The 22,920-nt window shown below is 43.0% G+C and overlaps 3 protein-coding genes across 5 annotated transcripts in view; 2 read left to right on the forward strand and 1 right to left on the reverse strand.

Annotated features, from left to right (window-relative positions):
* The window catches only part of frem3 (Fras1 related extracellular matrix 3), a 42,626-nt gene extending 39,038 nt beyond the window's left edge, over positions 1-3,588 (forward strand). For both annotated transcript variants that reach the window (XM_070550076.1, XM_015965698.3), the window contains 9 exons: positions 28-359; positions 445-637; positions 719-823; positions 1,116-1,243; positions 1,313-1,447; positions 1,590-1,716; positions 1,814-2,001; positions 2,069-2,215; positions 2,293-3,588. In XM_070550076.1, coding sequence (XP_070406177.1) covers positions 28-359; positions 445-637; positions 719-823; positions 1,116-1,243; positions 1,313-1,447; positions 1,590-1,716; positions 1,814-2,001; positions 2,069-2,215; positions 2,293-2,859 — 1,922 coding nt within the window. In that variant the 3' untranslated portion in view covers positions 2,860-3,588. The remainder of the gene's footprint in view (positions 1-27; positions 360-444; positions 638-718; positions 824-1,115; positions 1,244-1,312; positions 1,448-1,589; positions 1,717-1,813; positions 2,002-2,068; positions 2,216-2,292) is intronic.
* A 102-nt stretch (positions 3,589-3,690) lies between these two features.
* On the reverse strand, positions 3,691-11,008 carry smarca5 (SNF2 related chromatin remodeling ATPase 5). Its single transcript, XM_015965709.3, has 24 exons — positions 10,705-11,008; positions 9,572-9,697; positions 9,317-9,483; positions 8,579-8,679; positions 8,372-8,472; positions 8,113-8,292; positions 7,779-7,934; positions 7,564-7,695; positions 7,407-7,475; positions 7,220-7,329; positions 6,891-7,117; positions 6,693-6,814; positions 6,458-6,610; positions 6,244-6,376; positions 5,961-6,109; positions 5,754-5,876; positions 5,575-5,682; positions 5,379-5,492; positions 5,173-5,295; positions 4,959-5,091; positions 4,753-4,871; positions 4,451-4,663; positions 4,227-4,337; positions 3,691-4,139 (listed from the first exon to the last, which is right to left on the reverse strand). Exons 1-24 carry the CDS (start codon positions 10,774-10,776, stop codon positions 4,074-4,076), a joined length of 3,108 nt encoding a protein of 1,035 aa, XP_015821195.1. The 5' UTR covers positions 10,777-11,008; the 3' UTR covers positions 3,691-4,073.
* Positions 11,009-11,410: 402 nt separating this feature from the next.
* On the forward strand, positions 11,411-21,148 carry usp38 (ubiquitin specific peptidase 38). 2 transcript variants are annotated; one of them, XM_015965668.3, is made up of 11 exons: positions 11,411-11,552; positions 13,562-14,252; positions 14,407-14,542; positions 14,648-14,777; positions 15,568-15,669; positions 16,018-16,176; positions 16,309-16,502; positions 16,591-16,684; positions 16,756-16,862; positions 19,313-20,603; positions 20,947-21,148. In XM_015965668.3, the coding sequence occupies exons 2-11, from the start codon at positions 13,571-13,573 to the stop codon at positions 21,109-21,111; spliced, it is 3,060 nt and encodes a 1,019-aa protein (XP_015821154.1). In that variant the 5' UTR covers positions 11,411-11,552; positions 13,562-13,570; the 3' UTR covers positions 21,112-21,148. The 2 variants fall into 2 exon arrangements, with proteins under 2 accessions (XP_015821154.1, XP_015821171.1); XM_015965685.3 differs by lacking the exon at positions 20,947-21,148 and having other exon boundaries at positions 19,313-20,138; positions 20,221-20,564.
* The last annotated feature ends 1,772 nt before the right edge of the window (positions 21,149-22,920 follow it).

The raw sequence follows: 22,920 nt of genomic DNA on the forward strand, positions 1-22,920 counted from the left end.
CAGTGACACAAACCTTTCCCCCACCAGGAATGCTACCAGTGATCTCTACGAAACCTCTGTCAAACTTTGAACTCACCCTGAGTCCAGATGGGACCCGTGTGGGTAACCACCGCTGCTCCAACCTGCTGGACTTCAACGAGATCCAGACCGGCCACGGCTTCATCACAGACGCAACAAAGAACCCTGAAATCATCGGGGAGACTTCACCGTACCAGTACAGCACCATTATGCGTTCAACAAATTCCCTGCGCTTCTATAGAAACCTTAACTTAGAGGCCTGCCTTTGGGAGTTCAGCAGCTTCTTTGACATGTCAGAGCTGCTGAATGAATGTGGGGGTTCTATAGGCACTGACGGACAGGTCAGAACTTGCAGATGTGTATTGGAATTGGGTGTTGCAATATCCGCAACCTTATAAACCAAATGATATTCTCCCTTTCATGTAGGTCCTGAACCTTGTCCAGTCATACGTCACTCTGCGCGTCCCCCTCTTTGTTTCCTATGTCTTTCATTCTCCTGTGGCTGTTGGAGGCTGGCAGCACTTTGATCTCCAGTCGGAACTTAAACTCACGTTTGTCTACGATACAGCAATTCTGTGGCAGGACGGTATCGGCAGCCCACCTGAAGCTGAACTACAAGGTAGGGTCTCCACCAATCTCTGTATTTTTTTTGTCCCCGAAGAAAACTAAGAATTTTAAACAATCCCTCTTGTTTTCACAGGAGCCATGTACCCTACCAGCATGCGTATAAATGAGGAAGGTCGACTCGTGGTGAATTTCAAAACTGAGGCTCGCTTCAGGGGCCAATTTGTTATGTCTCATCCAGGTATGTGCACATTTACCCTCCAAACCAATCCTAACTGGGGTGATTTTATAGAAGCAGCAGCATATTGGGTTACTCTGTGGCTAACATCCTCCCATGATCTATTTCTGGAGTTCCACATCAGGAGTCTTTCCGCATGAAAGCTCATTTAAGTGAACGTTAGGCAACAAGAGACACACAATGCATTTGTGTGTGTGTGTGTGTGGGAGGGGGGGGGGGGGGGCTCTATAAATACATACACTGTTGATACTGTAGAGTGGATTTAAGGCATACCTGTATACATGTTTGTCTTTAGGAACCAGTGTGGCATCCATGGTGATTTGCGCTGACCATCCTGGGCTGACGTTTACTCTCATCCTTGTCAGAACCGAGCCAACTTACAACCAGCCCATGCAACAATGGACTTTTGTCTCTGACTTTGCAGTGAGTCATTAGACCTTATTTTAAATGATCATATGAAGAATACGCTCAATTTGTCCATCTGGTTACCAGGTCAGAGACTACTCAGGGACTTACACAGTGAAGTTGGTTCCCTGCATTGCATCACCCAATGGAGAGTTCAGCATCCCTCCTGTGTGCCATCCAAGAGAGCCGCTTACTTTTGACATTGACATTCGCTTCCAGCAGGTCACTTTGTAACCTAGTAGAAACATCTCTAATAATTTTCAGCATGGATTTATGCTAAAGCCAGATGTTTGATCAAGTGGGGTTTAATGCAAAAAGATGATCTGCAATAGACCATTTCTCTGGTGTAACCCATTACCTCCAGGTGAGCGACCCAGTAGCAGCTGAATTCAGTCTAAATACACAGATGTTCCTCCTATCCAAGCGAGAGTTGTGGCTGTCTGATGGCTCCATGGGTTTTGGAGAAGGAACGGATGCTGCTTTTTCAGAAGGTAGCACTCTACTGCCATCTAGTTGTGTAATGGTGTACCACAGCTTGGACAAAGCCTTTCAGATGGTTTCAGAACTATTTTTGCTCCGTTTATTCAGGCTCCACAATTTATGGCCGTGTGATGGTAGACCCTGTCCAGAACCTGGGCGACTCCTTCTCCTGTAGCATTGAGAAAGTGTTCCTCTGCACTGGAGCAGACGGATATGTCCCCAAATACAACCCCACGGACAAGGAGTATGGTTGCTTGGCAGATGCACCCTCCCTGCTTTACAGATTCAAAATTCTGGTAAGATTCAAAGACATGTGGTCCTTTTGAAGAAAGGTGCATTTTAAGTTTGGTGTTTATTCTGCAGGACAAAGCCCAGCCAGAGACTCAAGCCTCAGCATTTGGAGATGTTGCTTTCAAAGCCATGCTGGCCCAAGATACTCCTGGAGCTCAGGCTTTGATTGGACAACCAGGCACGGATGGGTTCATGTTGTCTTCGTCACCACTTTTTCAGGTCAGTACCTTTCAGAGACCATTTTCATTTGTTAGAACCTGTACGAAATAACGGAAGGAGCTTCTCTACTGTCTTAGGTGGCTGCTGGTAGGGAATGGTTCATCCATGCGATCTACGCTGTTCGCTCTAGACAAAATGCCAATCGTAACATTGGAAAGCGCAGCGTTGACCATCTCCAACATGGCATTTTCTCAGTTGAGCAGCCTCACAACTCGGAGATGGCCAGTCGCCAGCGCCGTTCGGCCCCTGCCTTGTCTGGTCCACCTCTGGCCCAGGACATCGGCATCAAAAGCAACCGGGGCACCAACATCCAGCACATTGCTCTGGACCGATCGAACCGCATGGTGGTCAGCCAGTGGCAACCCTGGTCGCCGGACCATGACCCTCTTCTAGAACGCCCCCTACTGGAGAGTTCAGGCAGAGAGCCAGACAACACCTCCTACCTACCCATGTTTGCGGGAATCGCAGGTCTAATCCTTCTCATCTGCCTCATCGCTATTCTCGTTATTTTGGTGCTGTGCCGTAAAAGGAAAGAAAAGAAAACTACATTCTCACCATATGCCACTTCCTCATCATCTGCCTACAATGGCTACAGCCGAGGACCAGCTGGCATGTGGAGCAGCTCAGACAGCTCTGAAGTCTAGATGTGGACTTCCTACATCTGTGCCCCATTAAAAAAACTATCAGTGTCCTTCACCACTGTGCCGTTTGATATTTAACCAGTAAAGCGCTGCATGGTCCAGCACAAATATCAGTGCTCAGGGCTTCCGTACACACTATGTACCAGTCGTGAGGGTTACTGGTTTCTGATGGTTACGTTTACAACATTGTATTGTAAGTTTGTGTCTTTATTACAAACCATTCAGAATCACAAAAATATTTGAAGTCTAAAATGATGTTTATTGTTGCCCCATTGTAAAATATTAGTTTTATTAAGAGGTTTGCAAATGCATGAAAAATGCAGCTGATTGATGAGTGAATGGCAACTTTTTAGTTTCCTCAGCGAAATAGATTTTTATAAAGTTGTATAAAGCTGTAACGCATGTTTTGTGGAGAGAAGCTAAACTGACTGTATGCTAGAAGGAAACGACCTGAATGAATGACTTAGCTACTGTTCTGTTGTGATTTTCAATAACTGCAAATACCTGCTCACTAGTGTGTCGTTGAGAAGTACTGTACATGTCTGAGAATGCAGAAAAATAACCTCAATGATTGAGATCAACGATAACGAAAGATGAATCAACATCTTCAGAATACATATTACTTCACCCTGGTGAAACTTGAAGAACATCCATTTGTAATTCTGGTGCTCTCATCTAGTTCTGGGGAAAAAAAATCTCCAGATTAAAACAAGTCAACAGGTAAAATGTTAATATACATTTGTGGATTTCTGTGTTTGACATTTTCAAAGGTTTGGATGCACCTGCTAAATATAGATGTTGATTTTGAATGAGTCTTATTAACTAGGTGATACATTTTTATATATAAAAAGGGAGATTTATTTTTGATGCTCAAGGACATTTTGTACATCACGTAAGAAGATGGATGAACAGATTTTCCTCTCCTTAAAAATAAAGAGCATGTATTGAGTAACTGAATGCAGTGCAACCAACAAGCATAAATACATTTATTTCTGTTAACTACTATAAAAAAAAAATCAAGAACTAAAAAAAAGAACTAAACCAGCACAGCTGCAGTGTTTAGGTAGCAACATGGCCAGCTTGTAAAGGAGCAGTGTCCTAAAGCCTAACACAACGATGGAGGACTTTTACACGGTACATTACCACAGACACTAGGACTAACGACGCTGGAGCTTGCAGCTTTAATCAAACTCTGATCCTGTAGTTTATGAGCACCTTCACAATTTAAGCTTTTTCCTGCGTCCTCGAGCATCGGGGGTTCCCTCTGCTTTACGCTTCTGTGCCTAAAACAGCAAAGTTTCAAACATTAAACATTTGTTGCTGCTGATGGAAACGTGTAATTAACGTTAGGAGCACAGAATGTGACTTACAGAGCTGGTTTTTGGTCCTCGCTTCTTTTTCTCAGCCTTCTCTCTCTCCTCCAGCTCCATGTTCTCTCGCTCTATCAGTGTGATCAGAGTGTTACATCTCCTCTGAAGCTCCTAGGATTTAAAAACACAAAATATATATATTTACATGACTGGCTTCATTAAGAAGAAAAAAAAAGTACGTTGACTGAACAAAAGCAGGAGAAAACAGTGGAGACAGAATTCACCATGGCAGTCCTGGATTTGAGGAACCAGTCAAAGCGGAACTGAGGTGAGTTGCGGATGCACTGACGGAGCTCGTCATAAACACTCTCCTTGTCGAAGCCCAGCTTGTGAAGCATGCAGATGAGGAATCGATCCTCCTCCTCCGTGTAGTTTTTGCCTTTGTTGGTCCCATAAGAAATTCTGAGTTGATGGAATGGAGCCTTGTAGCGACCGATCTGTAACGGAGGGGAAAGAACAATTAGGCTTGAACAGGATACCTCACGACAGAGCAGCAGACGGTTTAAACCAGCTGGCAGTCCCCTACTTTTGAGTCCAATGCTTTCTTGATGCTGATTCTTCTCTGAATCCTGGCTTCTCCTCGTTCTATCTGGGCCATGATCTTTTCGATATCCTGCAGCTCATTGCAGCGCTCCCAGAATACGGCTGAAAACAAAACAACAACAAAAACAAAGAATGAAGTCAGAAAATAAGTCCAGCTTGGCCAAACAAAGAGAAAAGGACATTAATTACCAGAATATTCCATGACTTCCTCTGGCGTTTTTCCTTCAACCTCTCTGGCAATGTTCTCAATATCATCTCTTCCCCACTTCTCGTTGGCTTTAATGAACTGGTTGAAGTCCCGTTTGCTCCAGATTGTAAATCCCTGAAAACACGCACACATATAACCAGTTTCACGTACATGTTTCACTATATCTTGGCTGTTCTGTGTGATAATCATCAGTACCTGTTGCAGAAGGTTCTCCTTCTCCTCCAGTTCCTCCTCTGAAAGAGCCTCAGCCTCATCAATCTTGGCCTGCTCTTCTTTCTGGACCTGAGCTGAGTTTGGGATGTCTGGGTTGCGGGGAACCTAAACACACAACGATAGATCCGATCAGACCTAAAAAGACCGACTAAAGCAACAATCCTCTATATAAAACCTGTTTTATGAACCTTGTATCCGATGGTCTTCCTGTAGTACAGAATTTCCTTTTCCAGAAGCTCAAAGAGACGCGGAGGGAAGAACTGGAAGTCTTGGACATTTGGCTGTTTGGGGGGGCGGGGCGCCTGTGGAAAACATACAAATACCGTTGTTAAGATCCATTCTAGATGAATACACGAGGTTATTTTGGGGTTTATATGGTTCTACCTTGGGTGCTTTGGGCTCACTGACTCTCAGAGCCTCTCGGAAATAAGCGTCCACGGCGTAGTTGGCTTTGCGTTCTCTCTTAGGAGGCTCAATCCAGTTGGTGATGACCTGAAAAAGAAAACAAGAAAAGGTAAATGCAGTTGTCGTTTTCTGCTACAGACCAACGACTGAGCTTTTACCTTCTTCTTCTCTCTGTAGTCCTCTCCTTCAAACGTGTACACACTGGTGTTCTCTGTGTCCATGGTGAAGTTCCTGAGAGAGCTCTCACCCAGAGATGACAACTTCTCCTTCATCTCCATGGTCTAGCGTAACGTAATTACAAAGATGAGAGTGACATAAAAACACAGCAGAATCAGCTGATTATGAACGTCACTTTTCTGTCTCACCTTCCTTTCGCCGCGCTCCAGGATTGCATCGATGTCGTCGTCTGTGATCTCGCTCTCTTTGGAAGCAAAAACGTGCGTGGCGCCGTGACGGATGATGGACAGCATCTCATCCTTGCCAAGCTTGTTTGCACTTGGATCCACGAGTCTTCCTGTTGGACAAATATGACTCAAATTTTTCCATTTAGCTTTTTTACCGTGAAACAACCAACAAATTCTCCTACATGGTTGTTCACAGCAGAACATGAGGGGATGTAAAACGTTTTTAACAGCAGAGGAAAATGACCTTGCTGGATAACAATAGAGTCCAGGCGTAGCTTCATCTCGGCCCTCTCCACGATCCTCTCCTCCACTGTGTTCTCAGTGATGAAACGGTAAACACGCACCTGCTTCTGCTGACCAATCCTGTGCGCTCGGTCCTGGAAGGCACACACAATCAGAAATCTTTCACATTTACTGCCTCTGAAATATTTCTGTGTGTCCTGAACACGAGCACTGACCATAGCCTGCAGGTCGACTTGAGGGTTCCAGTCGGAGTCGTAGAGAATAACAACATCAGCCGTAGCGAGGTTGATACCCAGTCCACCAGCCCTGGTGCTCAACATGAAGATGAACTTGGTGCTGTTGGGCTCGTTGTATGCATTGATGGAGATCTGGTTGTAGAAAGGAGAGGTTCAGAGTGTTGTTTTCTACAGAAATCACAAACAATTCAACTACAGAACAGTCGTATCTCACCTGTCTTTCTTCGTGTGGCGTCTGACCATCCAGGCGACAATACTCGTAGTTCTTCCACATGCAGTAGTCCTCCAGGATGTCCAGCACCCTGGTCATCTGACTGAAGATGAGCACACGGGAGCCTAAAAACCAAGTACAAAAACAATCAATAGCAGAAAGCCTCGTCACTGGTGATGTAATTGGCGATAACCTCCGCACCCTGTTCCTTAATCTTAGGCAGCAGCTTGTCCAGAACCACCATTTTCCCACCGTTCACGACCAGGTGGAGGTCAGTGGTGTACGGCGGGCCGGGTTCCGCCCCGTCAAACAGGTACGGATGGTTGCAGCACTTCCTCAGCTGCATCAGAATGTTCAGCAGACGCATCTTGTCCATTTTACCCGCCGAGTTCAGGATGTCGATGTCCTTCATGAGAATCCTCGTGTACCTGACGAGTTTTGGCACACAGATAAGTTGTTTCAGAAATGATTACAAACAAGTTTACAACGTGTCTAAAACCTGAGTGTTTATGGAAAAAGGTTCAACTCACCACTCTCGCTGCATCTTACTCAGACCCACGTAAATCTTCATTTCTTTTTTGGGTAACAGAGTTTTCTCCACATCTGCTTTGATACGTCGGAGCAGGAAAGGACGCAGCACCTTTACGACGAGAAGGCATTTTATAAAAGCTGAATATGTTGGTTTTTATTTTCATTTAAACATCATTCAGTACGAACAGTGTGAAGACGTTCCACCAGCTTCTGATCACCCAGGCAGTTGTTGGTGTCAAACCACGAATCAAAATCCTAAAGAACAAGCGCAAATTAAATTAGAATTGGAAACACAAACATGTCCAAAGTTAAGGTAAACATGATAAGGGAGGAAGGTAAACACCTCCGAAGAGTTGAAGACATCGGGCAGCAGGAAGTTGAGCAGAGCCCAGAGCTCATGGAGGTTGTTTTGAAGGGGTGTTCCAGTCAAAAGCAGCCGATTGGTGGTTTTAAACTCACGAACAATTTCTGATAGCTATAGAAAAACAAAAATATCTCCATTGGGTCATTCTGCAAAGCTGGAAATAATAGGATATGGTAAATCAGTAGCCTCCCGACCTTTGACTTCTCGTTCTTGATTCTGTGAGCTTCGTCGATAACCAGGTATCTCCAGTTGAACTTCTTGAACACGGCTTTCTCAATGATGAGCATTTCGTAGGAGGTGACGCAGACATCCCACTCTCCTGGCAGCAGCACGTCTCTGATCAGGGCAGTCTGATCAACAGATAAACAGTCAGTCATTTCTTCTTAAAGACATCACTAATACAGTGGGCCAATTTAGTTCTGCACAAACTCAAACCAACTCAGTAACTTTGGGATTTGAGCTTAACAGAACAGAATAAAATCTCATTTAAAATAAACTAAACAATATTTCAACTTGGACACATCCTACCCGCTGATTTCGGTCTCCAATCAGACAAACGGCACGAAGAGAAGGCACCCATCGCTTAAACTCGTTCATCCAATTGTACAGGGTGGATTTGGGGACCAGAACCATATGAGGACCAGGGATATTTCTGTAGTGCTTCATGTAACCCAGCAAGGCAATGGTCTGGAGGGTCTTACCCAGTCCCTGAGAGCAAGAGTGAGATGAAATCACCCAAATGTACACAAATACAGATGTTTACACATGTGAGTGAGAAAATACAGACCATCTCATCAGCGAGGATACCGTTGATTCCATTCTCATATAATGAAATGAGCCAGTTCAGACCACGGACTTGGTAATCCCTCATTTTCCCAGTTTTTACATCTGTAAGAGGAAAATGAAAGGCATAAGCTCCAAAGATGCTTGTTGTGTAGATTTGTTATACACTAATGCTTTAAACTTTTGTTCGTTTCACACAAAAAAAACTTACAAGAAGGAGATTCGTCAAAGCGAGTGCACACGTTGGTGGTCTTTGTGCTCTCATTAAGAAGCTCTTCATCCTCCTCTTGCTCTGTACGACGATGACGGTTGCTGTCAAACACAACAAGGTGACAACGGGAATAAACGACACAATAAAGAACAAGTTCGCCCACCACATTAGCTGTGGTCCTTGTGAGTCGATCTCTGTGGGGAAAAAGTTTTGGCACTTCTGTTCCAGGAAGTGGTGAGCCAGAGCCAAGGGGAGCAGAAGAAGGCAGGGTTTGGAGTCTTATCTTCTGACATTCAGACAGCACTCCACTGATCGGCCAATAGAAAAGTGACGCTACCACTGACTCTGCTTTGCAACTTGTTGATATAAATAACACAAGGCTGAAGGAGTTCTGCCGTGTGATGGAGTTGCTAATGCTAACTGTTAGCTTCTAATAGCCGAGAAGTGCTCTAATCTCTCCTGAATGCTAAATCAACAACAGCCTTCTCCATCGCAAACCAAGATGGGTGAGTGCAAGAGCGTGACGTAGATCTGACTGACTTATCTAATCAGAGCGTTTCTCCGTCCATTTTCCAACGGCGGCTAATGCGGGAAATAGGGGTAGGAGACTTTTGTCACATTTAGCCTTAATGTTAAACTCAGAGTGAACGAATATATTAAAAAAATAAAAACACACAAAACAGTTTCTCAGTAAACTTGGAATTTATAAAATTGTCATCTTTGGAGAGAAAGACTTACTCTCCTGCAGACAGCAAGTTCTGCTTCTCATCTTTCTTGATCCGAGGACGCCCTGGTTTCATCTTCAGAGGGGAGGTGGGGGTCTTCTGTGCAGCCGGTTGGATGAAATGAGCGAATAACTCTGTCTGCTTCAACAAATATTCAAATCTGTTGGTCCGATCTGTTTGCTATAATATAAGAAAAAGGATTAGTATTCATTAAACTAAAATAAAAATGGGTAATAGTGTCATGTAAGCTAATGACGAGTCAACATACCACTTTCTCCTCATAACCAGGGGCTGAATCTTTAGTCTGTGAGGAGGTAGAGGATGATGCATCTTGACCATCTGCACCAGTATCTGAGGAGGACTCTTTTCCAGCATCTGATGAGTCAGATTTCTCCTGAATCAGATTAAAGTGAATTAAGAACAGCCATGTTTATTGGGAATGTTTTGATGTTTACAGCTGATACAAACAGCAAGAGAGATGTGGAAAGCTCAGAACATTGCAGGAAAAAGAAACAGCAGCTATGACAAAACTATCAAGATGGATGGGCGCACACGCACACACTGAGTTTAACAGGGTCTAAATGTAGTGTGCTAGATTAATCATTGTGCACCTCTTATAAAAGGTGTCTATGAATAATAGTTGAGTACATAAAGAATGGTTAAATGAACAAGGGGTGGACTAAAACTTTTGCACAGTACTCTAATTAAACCAATTTGGAAGAAGGATGGTGCGTTAAGTGTTGTTTTGACAAAACTACATAAATTTGAGCAAAACGTCATAGGTGCTCAATTTATCTTAATACGATTACGTTCAGATGCTGCGGGCAACCATTTTGGTAAACATCGGATAAAACACTAGCCGAATTCATGCGATTCACAATTTTACTAAAACTCAACAGAAATCTAGACTCAAACGGGCTGCGCTGCTGCGTCCCTCGGCCACAACAGCCATTGCTGCCTCGATTCTCTGAATACAAAGAGGTAGTTGGGACATCTGAGGGGTGCTCCTCTTCATTCATAAGCGTTCACAAAAGCGAATCACAGTTACAAGCCGTTTATGACGGTATCTGCGTAAAGGAGTTAATAAAAAGATCCCAGGTGTTATGATCTGGGAATCTAACGGCGCTTGGAAGCCGAGCTAGCCTCGCTGATCTTTCTCCATCCAAACGTTAGCTTCGGCGGTTGACTGCACAAGCTCTGCTATGAGTTAGCTAATGATACAACGCCGCTAGCTAGCTAGCCTATCTAGCCCATCTACATCAACAAAGTAAGTTTCACAGTCCAAATCAAGAAATACAAAGATAAGGAACATACATGTTAAAACTGTAACAGTTTGCGGTATATTGAATAGACAGGTACTTGGACCTGACAACAAACAATGCCCCTTTTAAGCCGTCTTACCTCCGCTACCCCGGCTTCTTCAAGTTCAGTCGGCTCTTCCCGCTGTTTTGCACAGTTTTCGCTTTCGGACATTTTTGCCGAATTCCCTCTTCTATTTGGAGTTAATGTTCGTTTTTATGTGCCCTAAGTGATCCCGTTTAAGAGTCCTTGAGTATTTTTCGAACTTCGCTGGAACGAGTCTGTTGTTGATAATGAAAGACGCACCGGTTGGACACGCTAGCAAGTTTTTTTTACTCGTGCACCCGCGCCACAAAGCCAAGATGTGTGCGCTCTATCGCGAGAATTGGTGATGCGCCCTTCAGCGACTGTCGGAAATGTTGCAATTATGAACAGGTTAGACTTATATTTACCTATTGACTAAGTAGACAGTTTTAGTAGATGCGTCTCGTTGACTAAATTAATTCAAATACAATTAATTAAAGGAAAAAAATTTAAAAACATTGTTTGATTTGTCAGTTAAAGTTTGGGCGTGATTATTTAAAGCAAGCAAGTAGTCGTTTGCTTTACTATGTATTCTTTTTAATGTTAAAACGATATTTATAGTCATTCAAACAGAAAATAAATCTGATTACGTTTAAATACATTTCGTCAATATTGTTTTTTTTTTCTTGTTCAGTATTTGAGTTGAGGCACAGTTGACATATATTTTAAACAGGCATCATCAAGGCGGCTTCGGGGGTCCCAACGACGCATTCGGCCGTCGGTATGACGTTTTGAGGAAGGTTAATCAGCTGATTCTGAGCGATCAAATGAACCAAAATAATGCGAATTTATATATCAGAGGACGTTTGAACTCAACTGGCAGCTGATAATATTCTGACTGGATTTTCTTGGCATTCTATATTCTGGTAAGTCCGAGTTTTTAGGCCTCTGAATCGCGCTCATAGGTAGTTGTATTTATGCTAAGTCAGTGGTGCATTTCTCGGCAGAAACGGGCCTGTTTGGTTTGTTTGTTGTTGTTTTAAATATTAGTAATAATATTATCCGGTCATAGTGTAAATACGTTGGGAAGTTGGTAAACATTTCTTTACATTATATTCTGTTTTTTACGAGCTTTAACGAAGCCCTTGATACTGAAATTGTAGAAGAACTCATAACTAGCGTTAGCATTTAGCTGTCAGGTTCTAACAGAGCTGTTGGTTGTTTTGTTCCTCATCTGATGGGACGAGTGGAAATGATATAAAGAATAGTTTATATAGAATTTAAAATCATATTGTCAAAACAGTTTGACAACATATCACCTGAGTTATTGCATTCAGTCGGTAATAAAAGTGCAGTGGTCAGAGAGTTTTGATGTTTTTATTGCCCTAATTTAATCTGAAGTGAATTATTTATATTATTGGTCGTGAACAAATGATCTATCCTTTTAATACACAAAATTTGGGTTAATTTTTTTTATTTAAGAATATAGTTTACTTCTTACGTTTTAGTTTTTAAAACAAACCAAGATAGAAACACTTATGTTTAGGTGGAAAATAGGTCACAGTGGGAGATCCAGCAGATTTGATTACAGTGGATATCACATTGCTTTACATTGAAATTAAATTGGTTTCAAACAGATAAAATTTGATGTCAGGGGGTCATAAAATCAGATCCAAGACAGATACTAAGATATAACTTTCACCATCAATCACAGTCAAATCTATAAGCGCTTTAACTCAGCGCAGCACATAAAAAGTAGCTGAAGACCCTTTTACCTCAATCTTTTCATTTTCTTCATCTGTATTATGACTTTTTCTGTTTTTAATTCCTGGGCCCAGAAATTAAAAACAGAAAAGTTCTGGCCCGGGAACGCCTTGGGGTCCTGCCAGAGGAGCTGGTGGAGGTGGCTGGGAAGAGGGCTGTCTGGGATGCTCTACTCGAGATGCTTCTCCCGCGACCCTGACACGGAAAAGCAGAGGAAAACGAACAGTTATTTAATTATCTTTCATTTGTTTTTATGTTTCATTTTATTGGTTTTGACTTTATGCTCTTTTAGTTTTATTGATCTTTGTGATATTGTTTCCTCTTTGTGATAAGTGCTATATAAACAAACCAACTTGCATACATACAAATGCCTTACTCATGATCTCCTTTTTTGTACTAACCCTTTGTGCAGGAGGACAGGCAAATTCTTACAAAGAGGTTAGAAAGGAATGGCAATAATATAAAATGTATTGACGATAGTCACCCATAAACAACTTAAATGTCCATCAGTTTTTTCTTTTATACAGTATAAGAACAAAAATTCCTCTGAGATCTCAGGAATGAAATAATATAAACCCCAATGTCCAAAAGTTCAAAATAACATGAGTGCACTCAAGCCCTACCGCCCTCTCAACCAAGTATGTCCATAAAAAAAGAAAAGAAAATGGTCCGGGATGGGCAATCCAGTCTCTGTTGAAGCAGATGGCAGCAGGTGAGGCTCTCTCCAACTAACCCCTCCAAAGGAAAAACCAGCCTGTAACAAAACCGTTTCTGTGTTTTAAAAAAGAACGACAACATGGAATCAGAAATAACGCACAGCAAGAACACACCTAAGAGGTTAGAAAGGACTTTGGGAGTAATTAGGTTTTCAGATTGAGCTGTGAGGGAGTCCAGGTGTTCTCATCAAGGTCCTAGAAAGCCATTTTCTAAAATATCAAGATCCTGTGAAAGAATGTGAATTATGAATTATTCTCTTTGTTTATTCAAATTTTTTTGCAAAAGTTCTAAATGTTTTATAAAAGAAAAACAAAGATGAAAAATAGACCAACTTGTTTTGTCCTGCAAACATTAACCTGTGAAATATGAAAATTAAAGCATGTCATTGTGTCACAGTACCATAACAGAACTGATATAACTTTTAACAACTTATTTCCTGCCCTGGCGTCTACAGATAGACATCATGGACAAGATTTTGGAGGGCCTCGTCAGCTCTGACCACTCTGTTCCAGTCAAGAAGGCCATAGTGAAGAAGGTTGTGGAGGCGGCAGAGAACGAGGCGACCGAGGAGCAGTGTCGAGCGCTGTTCACGCTCACCACTCGTCTCATCTTGCTTGGTGAAGATGCCTTCCAGAAGCAGATCGGCGTCCAGGTCCTGGACGCTTACGCACGCTACCACCGGCCAGAGTTTGAGCTTTTCTTCAATAAAGACTTTGTCCTCAGTTTGCTCCAGCAAGGCTATGGGCAGCTGGACCACAGAGACCCATTTATAATAGACTACATCCACTGCTGCCTGCGGCTGCTCATCAGCTGCCCCTCTGTACTGGAGACCTTCAGCGTCATCCAGGTGGAGTTTCTGAGGATGGTGTGTGAACGTCCCGAGCCTGCTCTCTGTGCCCGCCTCAGCACGTTGCTGCTGGACTTTATGCAGTGCACCCCCAGGGGTAAGTCAGGGGTTTTGTTTTGCCAGCAGCTGGTAAGGACCATCAGTTGCTTCCAGTGCTTTGCCAGTCAGGAGCAAGAGCTGAGAGAGTATGTAGGGCAGGTGATGAAGGTTAGCACTCTGCTGCAGAACATCTGGAAGGCAGAACCGGCCACGCTGCTGCCGTCGCTGCAGGAAGTCTTCGCCATCATCTCCTCCACAGGTGAGGCTCCATTTAACAAGAAAATACCTTAGGCCGCCTGGAACATTTACCGAGAGCCTAAAGTCACCTTAAATTGCACATTAAAGTCTTGTTAGAAGATGCAAATATTTCACTATTTTGAAGTATTTGTTGGGTTTTCTTGCTGTTTTGTCAGACCCATCTTTTGACCCGTCCATCGCACTAGCCAGTCTGGTCCAGCACATCCCCATCCAGATGATCACAGTCCTCATCAAGAGTCTCACCACAGACCAGAACGTCAGAGATGCAAGCATGACTAAAGCACTCTGCAGGTAACCTTCCACTCTTAAGTAATGCCTGAAATCATCCTTTACCTACTTGAGTATTTCTCTCCCGTAGCCCGTCGATCCTAACGTAGGATTGTTCTGTTCATTCAGGATGATTGACTGGCTTTCTTGGCCTTTGGCCCAACACGTCGACACCTGGGTCGTTGCTCTGCTGAAAGGACTGGCTGCTGTTCAGAAGTTCACTATCCTTATAGATGTCACTCTGCTTAAGATTGAACTGGTTAGTAACACATTCCTGATTCAGGTTAAAGCCATACTTTGCAACTTTTTCATATTGTTTAGTCATTTTCTTGTGCCAGTATGTGCTAAAATGACCCTTTACAAGGTTAATGAAATGTCATTGAGACCACCACTGTTGCCAGATTACCGGATTTGCAACTTCAGAGTGGCAGGCTGCTCTGTTGGGAGCTGCAGTCTGCTTCCAGCACACTTCCTGCATGTTTTAGATCATGAACATAGCTGATTTGTCTCATTTAGTGATGACTCACTCATGGAGAAACCAATGAAGGCTGGGGAGAAATTTCAGCTGTTAGATTAAGGTGTTAAATAGACAAATGCACAGCAAGGAGATTGATTTTGCTTTAGGTCTGACCACAGAAAATTAATAATGGACACTAAACGGTGCTAATAGCAAGCAAAACTGCCAAGTGTGCCGTTAAAACAGGGCTGGGGAATCCTGGTCCCTGAGGGCCACTATCCATCATGTTTTAGTTGTTTCCCTGCCCCAAAACTCCTAGTTCAGTGGCTGAACACCGGCAGACACCTGTTAAATCACCTGCTGATTAAAATCAGGTGAGTTGAAGCAGGGAAACAACCAACACATGCAGGAAAGCAGCCCCTGAGGGACCAGGATTCCCTACCTCTGCCTAAAGGGGTCAGAAAAGCTGCAGATGTGTTTAAATTATTGTAATAATCAAGCTTTAACTTTTCCCTGGGGTTGTAGAAAAACTAATAGCATTTTCTATAACTGAAAGGTGTTCCACTTCTTCTTTTGTTCCTGCTATTTTTAGGTTTTCAATCGCCTGTGGTACCCTATCGTGCGGCAGGGGGCGCTAGCTGTACTTTCCCACATGCTGCTGAGTTTCCAGCACTCTCCCGAGGCCTTCCATTTGGTAAGTGATCCCTCCTGCTCACGGCTCGTTTGCCCTTCTTATGTCTGACTGATTAATTTTCTCATTTTCATCTCTTTTAGCATGAATTACTTAAAGCTTGACAGACGGTTTTCCTTCCCAGGCTTAGGCAGCATGCTCACTAATGATGTGTAAAACACCTAAATGCCAAACAGCGCCCCTTTGAGTTGTCAAATTTCATTAACGATAAAAAAACATGAAAATACTCTGCAGATGAGATGCACTGCCTCCTTCCTGGCCACGCTGCACATTTGAATGAATCATATTAGCTGCATTGTTAAGTTTGCTGCATTTCCTGTTATTTCTTGTCTTCATTTTGATCTCTGCCAGGTTGTCCCACGTGTAGTAAATCTGGTCGAGTCTCTCAGGACTGATGGTCTCCCCACCAGTAAAGCTTTTCTGCTGCAGTTTACTGAGCTCATGCACTGCATGATGTATCAGTACTCTGGCTTCCCTGACCTCTATGACCACATATTAGAGGCCATCAAGGTGAGATCGATGTTTGTGTGGATATTTTACCTCCTTTTAGTTTATTTACATCATGCAGACCCCAGCCTTTACCACTATTTGGAGGATTTCAGCACTTTTTTTTTTAAATCTCCTCTCCTCTTCTCTTCTCAGGATCTCCCAAAACCTTCAGAAGAGAAAATCAAGTTGGTCTTAAATCAAAGTGCCTGGACATCTCAGTCCAACTCCTTTGCTTCCAGTCTGTCAAAGCAAGCTGGGAAGTCTGAGACGGGCAAAACGGGCCTGATCAACCTGGGCAACACGTGCTACATGAACAGCATCATCCAGACTCTCTTCATGGCCACAGAGTGAGTCACTCTGATGTTTTCACCAGTCAAATCAACGTCTGACCTCGTGTTCCTGCTGTAAAAGCTCAACACCTGATTGTTGTTTCAGTTTTAGGAGGCACGTTTTATCGTTGCACCTCAACAGCTCCAACACCCTAATGAAAAAGATTCAGCTCCTCTTTGCTTTCCTAGCACACACACAGGTCAGTCCTGTAAAGGATGACAGAATCCTGAATGGCCACAGTGGATGATGGTGTGTTTTTTTGTCCTGCAGAGGGTAGCATATGCTCCCAGAAACTTCTTGGAAGCATCTCGGCCTCCCTGGTTCAACGTGAGCTCGCAGCAGGATTGTTCTGAGTATCTCAGATTTCTTTTGGACAGGTACAATTATTCTGCAGCAGACTAAACTAGGAAGGGAGAAATTATAAATGTTTAAAGTAATAACTAATAATTTTCCTGTTCTTCCTCCTCCTGGTTGAAAGTGAAATTACAGCTATGGTAAACAATCCTCCTATAGCTAGTGCTAGCAGCAAACTAATGCTAACACGAGCCAACTGATACTAAATAAGCCACAGAGTAAAAAAAAACACTCTTGGACAAAAAAATATTATTACTTAAAAGTTCAGTTACAATAAAGACAGGTCATCATCAATCCGTGATTTCATAACCTCCCTCAGCTTCCTCAAAAGAGTACAGGCTGTGCCGATGTTAACTCTCTTACTTTTACTTCCAGGCTCCGCTCAGCCATGATGGTAACAAAAAATACATAATTCTTCTTATTGTTATTTTTGTTCTACTTGTGCTTTTATTGATAGCTTTTATATGACCTACCGGCACATTAAACAGCTAACAGCCGCAAAGCAGATGGACCTCCTACTAGTCTACCTACCTGAACCACTAAACTGTTAAGTATATTTTCTGGTGAACAGGGGCTACAGAGCACTGACCAACTTGAAGTTGCTCTACTTTATGGCTCAAGAATAACTGAAACCAGTTTGAAAGTCATAGTTTGAAGAAGGGGTGTCAAACTCAAACTCACACAGGGCCGAAATGAAAATCTGGGACGGAGTCGAGGGCCAAACTTAATATTTTTTGAAAAAGTGACGGCAAATTTGCACATTTTCTCTATCAAAATGTATGCAATTTTGAACCTTTAAATTTGGAAACAAACTTATTTCTGCATTAACACTGAATGTGGAATAACCAAATTACACACGAGCAAGTCAGTTTTAAATAAAAGGCATCAGTGGAATTCATTACTTGTGGTATAATCAGCATTTTCAAATCTATTCAGGATTTATGTTTTCCTGTTGTTTATTCATTTTCTTATTTTTTATTCTCCTTTTTTCTCCTGTAATACGTGTCATCACTACTGTGACGTCTAGCTTTCCCCACTGAGGAACAATAAAGGGATTTTCTATTCTACTCATCTATCTGCAGCCTTTCCACTTCCTGTTTACTGTAGGTTAAATCTTTTCTCACGGGCCAACAACAAAATAAAAATATCATTTTATCTTAAATGAAAATGCAACATCTCACCTGTTAACTTTCATGTTTTGGAGCAGAAAAAGAGCATAAAACCAACATATTTAAAGCTCAGTTTGCTCCTCTGGTTTACTGTGATGCTCACCTGTTCCAGCCAGATACCTGCATCATGGGGTTGATCTGAGCTGAGGAGGAGACTCCTGTTGTTTTGTTCATCTTCATCATAATAATGACAACATTAGATGTCAACAGCTGCTCACTTAGGTTTGTGCTGATGAACATGTCTGAGCAGCTTGACCACGTTGTTGTGTGTCGGGGAGGAAAAATAAAAACTACAGCAGCCACAGAGTCATGCTGGTTTGAGCGTGTTGCTGCTCGCTGGAGTTACATCAGCTCTGTCTGGAAGTTAGTTGGAAAACTTTCTCTTTCAGTCGTGAACACATTACTGAACGGTTAAAATCTCCGTTTCTGGACTTCCAACGTCAGAAAATAGCTGAGTAAACTCGGCGCTGAGTGAGAGTAGTGTAGTTTGTCCGAGACGGCGAGCTGCAGACACCGGCAGAAGGCGCTGGAAAAAACACGGGGGGGGGGGGGGGTGTCAACTCCACACTAACGCCGCAAAGCATCATGGGAGTCGTAGTCTTTGCGGTAAAATCTGTCAGCGGGTCAGTTTTAATATATTTTTTGATATTTATCTTGCGGGCTACATAAAAATGCTCCACGGGCCGCATCTGGCCCGCGGGCCTTGTGTCTGACACACGTGGTCTAAAGTCTTAAAAACTCTTACTTGTCGTCTTTGGGCGGCTTTAAGAATTTTATGAAAATATATATATTTACGTTACTTAATCAAAATCTATTTAAAGGAGCTATCCGGATTATTTCTTTTATCTGATGGCATCATTTAGTGACTGACAAATGTATCACACTAAGACGTTGTTTTCCTTTCCATATTTATGTCCGAAAGCAGCGCCTCTCGTTCATGAACGCGCTCCTCTAGCCAACAAACAGAGTTGAAACACATTTGTTTACAATTATTATGCACACGTTATGTTGTGTTCAGAAAAGCTGTTTATGCGTTGTTATTAGTGACATTTTAGCATGAAGATCAAGCGGAAAACGTCTCGATATCGGCCATGAAAATCAACCATCTCCTCTAAACATCACCAATAAAAAATCGCCACATCTGTCAAATTCAACTTCATTGAAACTTTGTAACTCGATAAAAGTGCTGGGCACATCTGTCAGCATCTGCTTATTTGAAAACGTGATTAAACCAGACATTTGCTAGAATAATGTAATAAAGACTTCAGGAACATTGCACCCATCAGGCTCTCTTTGTTTTTAAGGTTACATGAAGAGGAGAAAACGCTCCAGGTTCTGGAATCATCCAAGCCAAAGGTTCCCTCGCTGGTTGGCTGCAGCAGCAAAGAAACCTCCTCTGAGGAACGGCAGGAGTCACGTTTGATTGAAACAGAAACCAAACCTGCCGATGATCAAAGGACTTTAATTGAAAAGATGTTTGGGGGGAAATTGATCACAGGCATTCGCTGCATGCAGTGCAACTGCATCTCTGAGAAAGAAGAGCCTTTCACTGACCTTTCTTTGGCTTTTTGTCCTGCTGCCTCCTCTCAGAAGAGCCCTAAATTCCAGGGCCCGTCGGAGGAGCCCAAGCTTCTCTGTCAGGGAGCCGTGAACGGGGGCAGTGAAGCTCCAGAGCCGGGCTCAGCTAGCAGCCTAGCCAGTAATTTTCATTATGAGCCAGATACAAATGAGCCTCCCCTGTCTGTGCCTGACTTGGTGAATTATTTTCTGGCTCCTGAGATCCTCGATGAAGACAACGCTTACTTCTGTGAGAAGTGTGCCTCCCTCCAAAGGGCAGAGAGAACTCTCAAACTGGTTTCCGCACCTGAGTACCTAATCCTCACACTTTTACGATTCTCTTACGATGCCAAATGCCATACACGTAGGAAGATCCTAGACAACGTCACCATCCCACCTGCTTTGAGACTTCCTGTTCACGTCCCTACACCACCTGCTCAGTGGTCCTCCGCTTCCTCCTCTCCCGTGCAAGTCGATTCTCCTGAAAGCAGCGAGAACCTGGCCAAGAAACTCAAACCCTCACAAGGAGACGAGAAGGAAGACGGGACGCAGAGGATAGATGAAGTACAGGAGGTAAATAGAGTGGGAGACACTCCTGTTCATTCAGTACCCTACATGCTCAGCTCAGTGGTGGTGCATTCTGGTGTGTCATCAGAGAGCGGCCACTACTACTCGTACGGTCGGAACATCAGCGGCGCAGACCCAGCCAATCCCTCACCTGACGGAGAGGATGTGGAGAAAGGCGCGGCCGCTCGTAGCCTCTGCACACCTGAGCTGAGTGACGGCAGACAGGAGGAGAATGAGTGGCTGCTGTTCAACGACAGCAGGGTGACGTTCACGTCTTTACAGTCAGCGCAAAACATCACCAAGCGCTTCCCGAAGGACACGGCATACGTGTTAATGTACAGGAAACAGGAGGTGCCAGGGGAGCACTCGAATGGAGGAGTAAAGGCGAGCGGGATGAGTCTGAGTGTAGAGCCACCCCTTCAAAAAGAGCTACTGGACGCAATAATAAAAGACAACAAGCTGTATTTACAGGTAATACAAAAAACTATCTGCACTAAACAACATGTGCTTCTAAGTTGTTTTAATAACAGGTGATTTTGCTCTGTGGAGGTGGAAAATGCTCACTTTTCACTTTCAGCACGCAGTCACAGGCGGGTTGGTGGTCCGTACCGTCGCTGACAGCTAAGAGCTGCAGAAGTGAACTGTTCTGTTGGAATATGTGAGATGTAATTTCTCAAGTCACTGAGCTGAGCGGTGCAAAGCTGACACTCACAAGTAACTACAATAACTGTCCTGTAGGGGGTGCTGCAGGAACATGAAGTGATGTTTTCTTTGTTCTGACCCGAACGTTACCTTTCTTCCTTTTCATCAACAGGAGCAGGAACTTAACGCTCGCACCCAAGCCCTCCAGGCCTCTTCGTCTTCGTGCTCGTTCAGACCCAACGGTTCTGATGACAACAACCCACCCGGAAGCTGTGGCCCCTCTGGTGGGGGAGGAGGGGGAGGCGGGTTCAACACTATCAGCAGACTGGTCTTCTGAAAGGAGCAAACTAAATAAAAATGCTGCAGTAAAACCCAGACAAGCTGGTTTCGACTTGTCATGATTGGTTACATGTACAGCACTAAACCTTGAAAAAAGAAGTGAGGGTTGATTTAATCTAAAAGCACTTATTTGATAAGTTTATTTTTATTTTTTCTTCAACTTTTTTGTCACGATCTTATCTTAGTTTTGGATTTTTTTTTCTCAGGTTCACAAATGAAATACTCCTCATTGTAAATATATGCTTAGATTTCATGAATACAGAAAAACATCTGTTTAAATCCCATTTTTTTCTAAAAAAAAATCTTAATAGATTTGTTTTTATATGGAATGCTCATATTTGGTTTTTAATGTCATCTCAAACTGAACACACCGCACGTGCGCATGTGTGTGTGTGTTTAAAAAGACCTGTAACTTTTCTTAGACTGTTTTTCTGCTCTGAATTATTTTTTATTTATTTCATTTGCCTGCAGCTTTGATTTATAAGCTGTGGAGTTAGATTTTTATGAATATTTGAATCTTCAAGTTGTGCCCTTTTCTTTTTAAGGTTTCATATGACATGTGTTAACATGTACAGATGACCTACAATAAAATTTATGTAAAAACAAAAATAAAAAAAATGCAGTAATCAAAACCATGAATGGGAACTCCGTTCACGCTGACGTGTTTAACAGCAGACGTGAAGAATAACAGGACAAGTTTACTATATAAAAATACAGTCAAATGAAGCAGAAAATGATTCTGAGAAACTTTTAATGCATATTTGATGAGAACTTGATATTTGAGATGTCAGATTTTGACTTTTTAGCTTTAAACCATAAACATGTTTGCTACTTTAGACTATTTCATGTGGCACCAACGAAGATCTGAGTTGTGTAGGACAAGGGTCGGCAACCTGTTCCCAACAAAGAGCCATTATTACCCGTTTCCCACAATAAAGAAAACACTGGGAGCCGCAGTAGCTGCGGCGTTGTGGGCGGGGCCTAACCTCAGACAGCAGAGAGCTGCTTTAACCAATCACAACAGGTGACAGCAGCCGGTACCGGTCGCTTGTGTACGTCAACGGTATCTTTCATAAGACGATAATCAATAAAACGATTTATATGAAATGGATCCAGAAGTTGTAGCCCGTCTCTGCTACAATATTTTGATATTTTTCACCCTGTTGGTGTTTTTACTGAGTAGGTGCCCCTTTTGTCATACGTTTCTTTTTAAAACATGTTTAGACTGTTCAGAATACAAATCCAGGCTCTGTCACGTTTGATTGTTGTAATTAAACTTTGTAGGTGGGGAAGGTCAGAAAAGGATTCGATCATTTTGTTTTTCCCTCATTTACAGTGACGGAGATAACGGCGCAGTGCGCCTGGCTCTGGTGTTAATCAAGTTAAATTATATCTCTTTGCAACAATTTTCACATGAAAACAAAACAGTCAAAAGCAGGGCTTGTGTTGTGTTGACCGGATAGTTCCCGTATTTGACCGTTTATTTTGACGGAGAAAGAATTACCCCGACGCATGCAGACGAACTGACACTTTATTCGTTTCGCACATCGCAGATGTAGCTAAATCACTCAAGAAATGATTCCTATCTGAACATCTGAGCTGGACACTGCTCAGCGCAGCTCACTGTCAGCGTGTACTACATAAGGTGCACAGCAAGCTGAAGATGTGGAGAGGGGCTTTTAGTGCTTGCAGAACCAGAGCGCATGCGGGAAGATTCCTCCGACTGAAGCGAGACTTGTCACTTAGAAAATGTTCCTTGATTATGAAACTTTGGCTGAATAGAGCTTGTTCCTGTCTCCAATGAGGC

Source organism: Nothobranchius furzeri, chromosome 4 (genome assembly GCF_043380555.1).
Source record: "Nothobranchius furzeri strain GRZ-AD chromosome 4, NfurGRZ-RIMD1, whole genome shotgun sequence".
NCBI classification, from domain to species: Eukaryota; Metazoa; Chordata; class Actinopteri; order Cyprinodontiformes; family Nothobranchiidae; genus Nothobranchius; species Nothobranchius furzeri.